This window comes from Strix aluco, chromosome 12 (assembly GCF_031877795.1).
Source record: "Strix aluco isolate bStrAlu1 chromosome 12, bStrAlu1.hap1, whole genome shotgun sequence".
In the NCBI taxonomy this organism is placed as follows: domain Eukaryota; kingdom Metazoa; phylum Chordata; class Aves; order Strigiformes; family Strigidae; genus Strix; species Strix aluco.
This window is the reverse complement of record NC_133942.1, coordinates 7252541-7262113: the sequence shown is the minus strand read 5'-3', so window position 1 is coordinate 7262113 and position 9573 is coordinate 7252541. Positions and strand designations below refer to the sequence as shown.

The 9573-nt window shown below is 42.8% G+C and overlaps 1 protein-coding gene across 1 annotated transcript; it reads right to left on the bottom strand.

The window, feature by feature from the left end:
* Nucleotides 1-156: 156 nt before the first annotated feature.
* On the bottom strand, nucleotides 157-8982 carry CHRNA3 (cholinergic receptor nicotinic alpha 3 subunit). Its single transcript, XM_074837426.1, has 6 exons — nucleotides 8885-8982; nucleotides 6773-6912; nucleotides 6651-6695; nucleotides 5077-5186; nucleotides 2836-3847; nucleotides 157-1360 (listed from the first exon to the last, which is right to left on the bottom strand). The coding sequence occupies exons 1-6, from the start codon at nucleotides 8937-8939 to the stop codon at nucleotides 1232-1234; spliced, it is 1491 nt and encodes a 496-aa protein (XP_074693527.1). The 5' UTR covers nucleotides 8940-8982; the 3' UTR covers nucleotides 157-1231.
* Nucleotides 8983-9573: the final 591 nt, after the last annotated feature.

The window sequence follows — 9573 nt, the reverse complement described above, 5'->3', positions numbered from 1 at the left end:
CTTCAACCTACCAGGTGTGTCTGAAACAAAATCATGTTAATGGACTCAGAAGGATAGACTTTTACTTCTGTAACTTGTTTCTGAATGTGTTGAACTGTAGCTAATGCTACTTATCTAGGCTTTTGTCACTAGGTCAAAATAAATGGAACAAAGACACAGTTTTCAACAGCTTCTCTTTATTTTCACAAATGTTACATCACTTGATACACTGTATTTCCAAAAGTTTCGTACAGAGAGAACAGTTCATATTTTTACAAAATATTTTCTCATTACAGTATTTTGTTGCTGTTTATTCATGCTTTTAAATTATCTGCAGTCACTGATTTTTTTAAAAAACAAGTACACCTAAGAAGCTATTTTAGCATACTTTACAGGACTATTTTGTATCCACTTGCCTTCTCTTGTCATAAAACACTTCATTCTAACAGGATGCTTCTGTATCCGAACTATCCTATAAAAGTATTTTGATCCTTTGCATAACCTGCAGAGTGCATCTTAGTGGGTGTTTTACTTGTACACAGTTTTAAACATTATTAGGTTTGAATAGCTTGTTTTGACTGGCAGTCTTCTCATAGATTGAAATATGGGGATGCACAGAGTTCACATTATGGCTGCTTTATTACCATCATCTATTATTTACCTGTTTGTTTTCCTTTTGTCATAAACCTGCCCGTGGTCCTTTCTTCCCACTGCTGGAGTCAGTTTATACACCAGGTGGCAATGTCTGCATTTAGCAATTTGCCATGTATGCTTCCTAACCTGTTTTGTCCTCATGAGGGCATTCATTGAACTCAGTATGAACTTATTCCCAGAAGATCCTGTCATGGTCTGAAGAGACTTGGCACTAGACTCATGGAAACAAGTCTAGTAGCCCAAAGTATTAAACCTGTCTTGACTTTCCGCATATTCATGTAACTTTTCAGTCTCTTTATCAACCCCTTCTTAAACCATTCCTATAAAATTTAAGGTACTACCTACATCGTTTCCAGTAATTGCAAAAAATAGCTGTCAAATGTAGCTCATACTACTTTATTACTTTAAGATTAGCTGTCATAAAGGTTTTTTTCTACATTTTTCACATTTTTAACAAAGCTTTCTTGGTCAAGCAAAGTTGAGGCTGAGAGAGATCCTTATTCTACTACATATAGAAGAGACATCAGGTCTTTTGGGGTGGGGGAGCAGAGTTGGTTGGCAAAAGTTTTATTTGATTTTACAACATACTGTTTAATCTTTACGTTTCATCTCCAGCCATCAAAGGTTGTAAAAACAACCCTGCTGTTCCTAGAATACATACCAGGATGAAAACCCACAGAAAAATACGATCGATTACCATGGCAACATATTTCCAGTCATCCTGAATCTGAAAAAAAAAAAAAAAAAATTGAATAGCAAGTAAGCATGTTTATTAGATGAATAACTTGCATTAGCAATTAGTACCATTTTACATAGGAAGCACAGATTTTTTCCATATGTAGATGTCTTTCATATATGCACAACTTGTATATCTCTGTTTTCATTGACGAATGAATTCGTCTTGAAGAAGCTTCATTTGAATATGCTATTTGTGGCAAAGCCAAAGCTGCTACTTCAAATACAAAAAGTTGTTCACCAAGACAGTGGACTTCATGAGATACAACTTCTCTTCTGTATGCCAAAAATGAAAGTGAAAACTTTACATTCTTAGGTAAGGTTTGTCCAGAAAACTTCACTGAAACAGGCTGCTTCTACTGGTCTTTAGGCAATATGTAAGAAGACAAAGGGTAATTGGTATATAATTATTTGGTGCATTTCTTATGTAGTACTGAAATTTGATTTTCTCATGCAAGATGTGAAATTAATCTCCTTACCTTCCATATAGAGAGGGAACCAAGTTTCTAAAAAACAGATTTTTCTGATTTTTTTTCATAGTGGGCATTATAACAAGAATGACACTGAAGTATTACTTATGATATATATTAACAGTAACTACATTAGGTGATCATTTTGGTTACTCCTGAGATTATAAATTTTTTCTTCATTTTTCTTCAGGAAGGCCAATAAATTAGGAATACATCTGGTTTTGAAATTTTGTGCTTTTCAGCTTAGAACTTGTTTGTTAAGTCAGACAAAAAATCCCCAACAAACCAGCCCCATATTTTCTATACCAAGTAATTCTAAATAAAGTTCTGGTTTCAGCGTGAACAAAATAACTTCACTCGAACTTTAAGTGCCATACAGCAGAGGATTTAAATTCATTGATGATTGTGGTGATGTGGCTACTGCTCTTAGTATGTTTGAGGAACTTGATAAAAAGGAAACTTTAAATCTTTTTTTATTGCCTCAAGATGCAGTTTTATGAAAGATGATGGTCCCCATCTTGCAGCAGTTGTCTCATTTAGCTACAGCACTTTTCAGCAGCAGAATAAGCTACATCATCACTGTGAAGGACACTCATTCTTACATTGTTATTGACGGTAAGCTGTGGGAGGGAGAATATAACTTTCTAAAGGCCATAGAGTCAACAAATTCCACTATTAAGATTATAACTTGGAAAATCCTCACTCCAAATCTTGCAGGATGGATACTCAAGTATGTTTCCCTAGCAGTGGTTACCTTAACATGCTTCACTCAGTATACGTGTTGTCAATAAAGAGAATGTTGTACAACAGAACTGCTCCCCAAAATTACCTACATTCAAAATTGCACATATTTGTAATAGAGCTGGGGTAATTTATTTGTATAAAATAATGGTCAGTGTTGTCCTTTTGGGGTTTTTTTTGAGATATCTTTTTCTTACAAAACACACTAATGGCAAATGGTGTCTGCTGTTTGAGTAATAGTAAAATATATTCTTACCTCTTTTGCTTCATTCTGCATTTTCATATTTTCTGCAATGTATTTAACATTTTCAATAGCATCTCTCATCTCTGGTGACAGAACTGAAAATGAAAACAGAGGATCTACAGACTCGGAGCTTGAACTTCTTGTGAGATTGCCACTGAAATCCGAGAGCTTCATTCGTTGATACTGACAGCAGCTGCATGCCATATCTTGACATACAAAGCCCTCTTTGCAGCATTTGGTTTCAGAACTGTTGAAGCAATTTAAGTTTGAGAACTCAGAAGTGACAAATGGTTTTGGCTTCTGATTATTCTCTTCATCATTGGCAGGCCTTGTCATAAACATGATCCTGGGAAGTAAGTTCAAGAAAATGGTTCTCACCCACACAGGCATTGTGTGTGTCTTGGGTGTTCTGTAGTGCACGTTAAGTACAAATACTGTAATGACAATAGATAGAGTTACAAATATCATGGTGAAAAGGAGGTATTCCCCAATAAGTGGAATTACCAGAGAAGTAGAAGGTATGGTTTCTGTGATAACAAGAAGGAACACTGTTAAAGATAGAAGGACTGATATGCAGAGTGTCACCTTCTCACCACAGTCTGAAGGCAAATAGAAAACCAACACTGTCAGAAAAGAAATCAGCAGACATGGAATAATCATATTGATAGTGTAAAATAAAGGTAAACGCCTAATGTAAAGAGAATAGGTGATGTCTGGATATATCTCTTCACAGCAGTTGTATTTGATGTCATGTTTGTACCCAGGAGCTTTAATAATAGCCCATTCTCCGCTCTCCCAGTAATCTTTCAGGTTCATTGTAGAGCCAATTAAAACTAAGTCAATTTTGGCTTTATCATAAGACCAGGAACCAAACTTCATGGTGCAGTTCTGATAGTCAAATGGGAAGTAGGTTACATCTATTTTACATGAGCTTTTAAATATAGCCGGAGGTATCCAGGTCACATCACCCGTGTATTTTAATAGGGCCTTTGTCTTGTCATCAACCTGGAAATCCCCAACTGCACTGTAAGGCAAATAAAAATAACAAAAATTAGAATGCAACTACTCCAGGTAGTTTCATACATTCAGATCATATACATTAACTCTTTAATCTGTTTTGGAAAAGTCAGCAATTACCTGTTGACAGGGAGCTGACTTGCATGTGCAGGACTAAGTCAGTGGCCATCATAAATTTGCGTAGTTAAACTAAAACAGCTGTACGAATTTACCATGGAGGGTTTGAAAGGAAATATTCTCCCTTATAATAACATGGCTCAGGACAATCAATATTCAAAACAGCAAATAGGAGATTGCAAATGGCAGTCCGACTAGATGATCATCTTAGGTCCCTTCCAACTGAACTATTTTATTCTATTCTGTTCCAGATCAAGCACATCAGAACCCAAGGGCTGATAAGAGGATACCTGTAGTACTGCTATTTCCACCTCTTCTGCAGCCAGCGCAGGCAGTAACTATGGAAAGAGGGATTGGGGTTGGGGTGCATCTTTGCATAAGGAGTGTATTTGGTGCGGATTTTTTTAAGTCCCACATTGCTATCCTGATCACATGGATCTTATATGATCCATGCGACAATTTCAGTTGTTGATATGAAAAAGTAAAACTAAAAAGATAATTTAAAGGCCACAGTTAGAAAAGGAGCATCATCACTGTTGTTCCATGGACCTGTTTTGGATCTGTGTAGCTAAGTCCAGTTCTCTGAGAACTGCTTCCCGACATAGCAGAGGGATCCATTTAGTTATGGTTTGGCTCCTCACAGTCTCAGAAACTGATAACGCAAAGTAAACTTTACCTGTGGCTTTTATATGTCAACACTGTTATTGTAAAGCTGTCAAATTGAGTTGAACAGCTAAAGAGCTAGAATTTGCAGGCTTTTTCAGTTAAAGGTCTGACTCACAGACAAGAACTCTCTAAGGGAATTTGTTGCCACCTCCCTTGTAGACAGTGATAAAAATAATAGTAAAAGTGGGGGCTTGTGAAGGGGAAAAGCAAAGTACACGTTGGTGTGCCCACTTGCAGCTCCAGGTTAGGAGCTGGCTCCTGCCCAGTGATGCTGATGTAGATGGCATGGGGGTGAGTACAGCAGTAGGGAGGGCTGGGACACAGGTTTGTTCAAAAGCAGGCTTTTTCAGTTCGTTCAGTGAAGCTGCTCCTGATTTTTTTTTTTTTTTTTTAAACTAGTAACATCACCCCACTTCTTCCTGAATTAAGAAGATAAATAGGCAAGAGTCTTACTTGTTATATAAAACAATATCTGGCTTCCAGATCTGGCCAGATGGTACGCGGATGAATTCAGCACCTCCGTAGTCCGCTGGATTCCACCGAAGCTTGTAATCATTCCAGATCTAATTATGGAAGAAATGAGTCTATTTTAGGTTTGTGAAGAAATAGAAATTCGATGGACTAGACTCAAACCAAGTGCTGTCATATCACTTCTAGGATGGTTTTATTTCGGATACTACAATGATTAGATGTTTCCTTAACAAACATATATGTCTGGTGTTTGTTCATATGGTGACTGTGGGTCGGTCTCTTGGTCTAGATGTGACTTGGACAGGTGTGACACTGTGTCCCAGGAATGTCCACTCAGTAGTGGAAACAAGGTGAAAGAATAAGACAGTCTCTTGCCAGAGAGTGCAGGACTTGAATAATGACTTAGGTCTCAAAAAGCCAGGTATCTGTGAGATGGTGAAAACAAGTTCATAGGAGGCTCTGGTGCTAGGTGTGAGCACTGAGTGAAGGACCCTGGTAGAGGGGTTAGAAGGAGCTGCAGGGTGTCATTGCTCAGTAACAGTCCTGTTCATTAGGGCTCCTAAAACCCCAGTTTAACAAAGCTGAATAGTAAGCTGAAGCTGGGAATTAAATTGGTTATCAAGCTGACTGCAACAGTGAGTAACTGCATTTTTAACCCATAAAGACCCCTTCAAGTGAAGTCAACATTTTTAGTTTGTTCTCACTTTTGGGAAGCTGAACAGCACCAAGCGATGCTGTGGGGGACCTCCGTGCTGAGGTGCTTCCTCTGCATCGGTGTCTGCCAAGGCAGCGTGTCTGGGAGTCTTCAGAGCAAAAATACCGTATTTAGGGGCTCCGTGGAGTGCAGGAGGGTGAGGGCTGCAGCTGACGCCTCACAACCTGCGTTTAACAGCTGCGCGCCGGGCCAGGCCCCTGTTTCAATGCTGCAGCACCCAGAGTCCGTCAGACACAAAGGTGGAGGGGTCGGTGGCCACGGCGGCGTTGTCTTGGCCGGGCAGTTGAGGAGGGGGGAGGGCCGGCGCCCGGCCCAAGCCCTGCCGTCCCCGCCGGCCGGGGGCAACCCGAGCGTGCGGCGGGGGCGCGTAAGGCAGCATTTGCCGCGCGGTGTTGACGTCGGCGCCCGCGGCGGGAGGCGGCCCTCAGCGCCCCGCGGCCCTCAGCGCCCGGCGGGAGGCGGCCCTCGGCGCTCCGCGGCCGCCGCACGCCGCTAGGGGGCAGCAGCGCGGCGCTGAGAGCGACGCGGCGGCGTTGCCGCCGGAGCGCGGCGCTGAGGCGATCGCTGCCGGGGGCGGCCGTTGCTGCCAACCCCGGGCGCCGGTGGGGGCCTCGGCTGTGCCCGCGATGCCTCCCTAGGTTGCGGCGTTGCCCCGAGGGAGGGGGGCCTGGCGAGCCCGGTGCTCCCGGGAGCCCGCAGACGCCTCGCTGGGCGGACGGCTCTTCCCGCCCTTAGCGCCGGCCGTGAGGGCCGGGGTCCCCCTGCGCGGAGTGGGAAGCACCTCCCGCGCTGGCGAGGAGGTGAGTGGGTGCCGTCTGGGCTGTCAGCGAGCCCTACTTACGTGCTTCAGCCACAAGTTGGTTTCCATTATCTGGTTGACTTCATCCTGGAAAAGAGAGGTGTGTTGGGGGCGGCGTCGGCCCTCCCGTCGCCCGCGGGCGCCCCGGCGGGGCGGGTACTCACCACCTTCACCAGCTGGGACATGGACACCTCGAACTGGATGATGACGGGGTCCGAGACGTTCTTGACGGGACGGACGAACTGGTTGTAGCTCTCGAAGAGGGCCGAGTAGAGCCGGTGCTCGGCCTCGGAGCCGCCGCAGCCTGCGGAGGGCACGGCGGGGTGAGGGGCCGCGGGGCAGGCGCAGCCTCCGAGGCAGCAGCCCCCCGTGGGGGGAGGCTCGGCCGGAGTGGGGGCAGTGCCGCTTTTGGTAGCTGTCCTGCTGTGTATTAACTGCTTAGCGTCCGTGTGAGGCGTGGGGAAAGGCCAAGCCTCGCCTAAGTGGGTAGTAGTGTGTCATGATTGGCATTCGCTTAGGCTGGGAGAAGAAAAGCAATGAAAGGCAATGCTATGACAGAGTTTTTCTCACATACATCTCTGCAAAGGGGTTAAAAAATAGTTTCAGCGAGTTACTGAAGAACCGGAGGTGCAAAAGCACTTTCCCCTCACAGGCCTAGTCCCCTAGACCTGCTGAAGCTGCAGGGGTGTGGAGCAGAGGAAGGGGAAAGCGTAGCCCAACAGACCAGGACGCTTGTAAGCTGTCAGAGCGTTTTGCAATAGGAGGATAACCTGGAAATGAGGACTCTGCTTTCTAGCCTGAGTCACAGGTGCGTGACTATAGTGATGATAACAGCCTGCTCGTTAAAGTATGAAAAAAAGGATTAAAAATTGATTAACCATTATATTCAAAGACTTTTCAGCACATTTAAAAAAATGTGTTAATTACCCATTCATTAGTCTAAGTAATTTCTATTCATAATATATTCCTATTGCACATTTTGCTGTTCATGGTGCCCTGTGGCCAACAGAAAAGCTGCAAACTGAAATTCTTAAACAAGGTCTTTCAACTGTTGGGGATGAGGTGCGAGAGCCTCTATTTCACACTACCTTTTTATTCTAGGAGCTAGCTAGGCAATAACCCTCCTGACAGCTCGACACTATTTAAAAGCCAATGGCCTTTTATTTTTAGGGGACTCTCTCTTAAACTCTCTTCTGGATGACATGTCCTCAAGCACTCCAACTGAAAAACAAAAAAAGGCCTGTTTTGTCATTTATGGATAGCACTGTGAATTTGGCAAAGGCACAGAACTGAAGTCTGTTGAACGTACTCTACAGTTCCTTTGAAACACGAATATGAATCTACAGATATTTGCAAGGACATGTGCGTTGCCAGAGTTGTTTTTCAGTAGAGAAAGGGATGGGAGGCAGAGGGATCTGCAGGTGACTGGTCTGTAGTGTTTCACAAAGCGGGTCTTACTTCCCGATCTTTGTAAGAGCTCCCCTCTCCCTAAGACAAGAGGGTCCCCCTCATGTGAAACTGTATTCAGCTAAAAGTGCTTCCCACCCCCTTTTTTTCCCCTCTTCTCTTGTTCACTTGGAGGGCGATTTTATTTTCATATTAGTGAAATCAATCAAGTCAACTTGCTAACTAAAAAATGAACACATTTCTTTCACACTTTTTAACTGTTAGCATTGCCTTTATTATTTATTGATATCTCATATCTCTCAGATCAAGATTTCCTGGAATAAGTACTCCCAAATATTTTAGGTAAATAATTTTAAAGCTAGATTTTACTATAGTCAATACGAAATTGGCAGCCTTTTTACATGTCACCAGTACTCTAATTAAATCTAGCATTCACTGTACCTAGAGAAGTGCATTAATGTTTTTTTCTTAAATTTAAGTGTTTTGGTGCTTTCCATATCTGCAGAGAGAAGGTGCACTGTTTGCAGCATGTATTTAAAGCCATTTAATATAGTCACTTTCTTGTGATCTTCTCTACAATATGTAAAACCAAGCCTTTACATGTAAGGTGATTTCTCTTCTTAATGTTAAAATGGCTTTGTGTGTCCTGTTTGGCATCTTGAATTGGGGCTACTTGACTACTTTACAAGGAGAAATTAAAAAAAACCCAAAACAACAACAAACTATGTAACAAAAAGAGCTGTGCATTTATCCTTTAGATTGGAGCACTTCAGCACTTCTTAAAAATGATTTACACCAAAGCCATCTCCTGTTCACCTTTTCAAACCCCCCTTCACCAACAAAGAATAAACAAATTAAGGATCACTCACCTTGACAGAGAAAGCAAACAGCGGCAGTTAAAAGGAGAGCGTGCGTGCTGTCCATGGTGTTATGAATTACTGCCTGTCGACAGGCTGTTGAAGATGAGCTTAGCTGCCAGGATTGTATGAGCATAGGAAGTACAGAGAGCTCCGCTTCTCTGATGCGTGAAACGCCTGGAAGCAGCAGACAGCAGGACCCTGAACACAGTTCTGCGCAGTGAGCTCCCATTAGGTTTGCTGTGCTGCCCCCTTTCTAGCTACCCAGGCTGTCAGAGCATTGGAAACAGCAAATAATTTGCAGGCAAAACAGATGTTATTGTAGGCAAAGAGCAGTCTTCTGGCAAGGGTAATAGGCAAGAGTCCTTCAACTGGTGCATAAATGAACCTGGTAATCTGACAATGCTAAAGATTTTTCCAGTCAGCTACTATATAGGATCCTTTTCTATCAGAAGCTCAGGCCAATCTACTAGGAGAAGTTTAATTAATAAAAATCTTATAACTGAATTGTGCTGAAATGGATATTGACATTAGGGATGCCTGATTTAGCAGTGAACTGAGATCACGGGACTGAATTTCCAATTATGCTGTTAGCGTTGAGGTTTTTTTCCTGCCTGTGTCTCGTCTTGTAAACGCATGTGCTAGGTGCTTGTGTGTAAAAACGATGTGCTATTCCCAGAAGTGATTAAAGGAGTGTACAA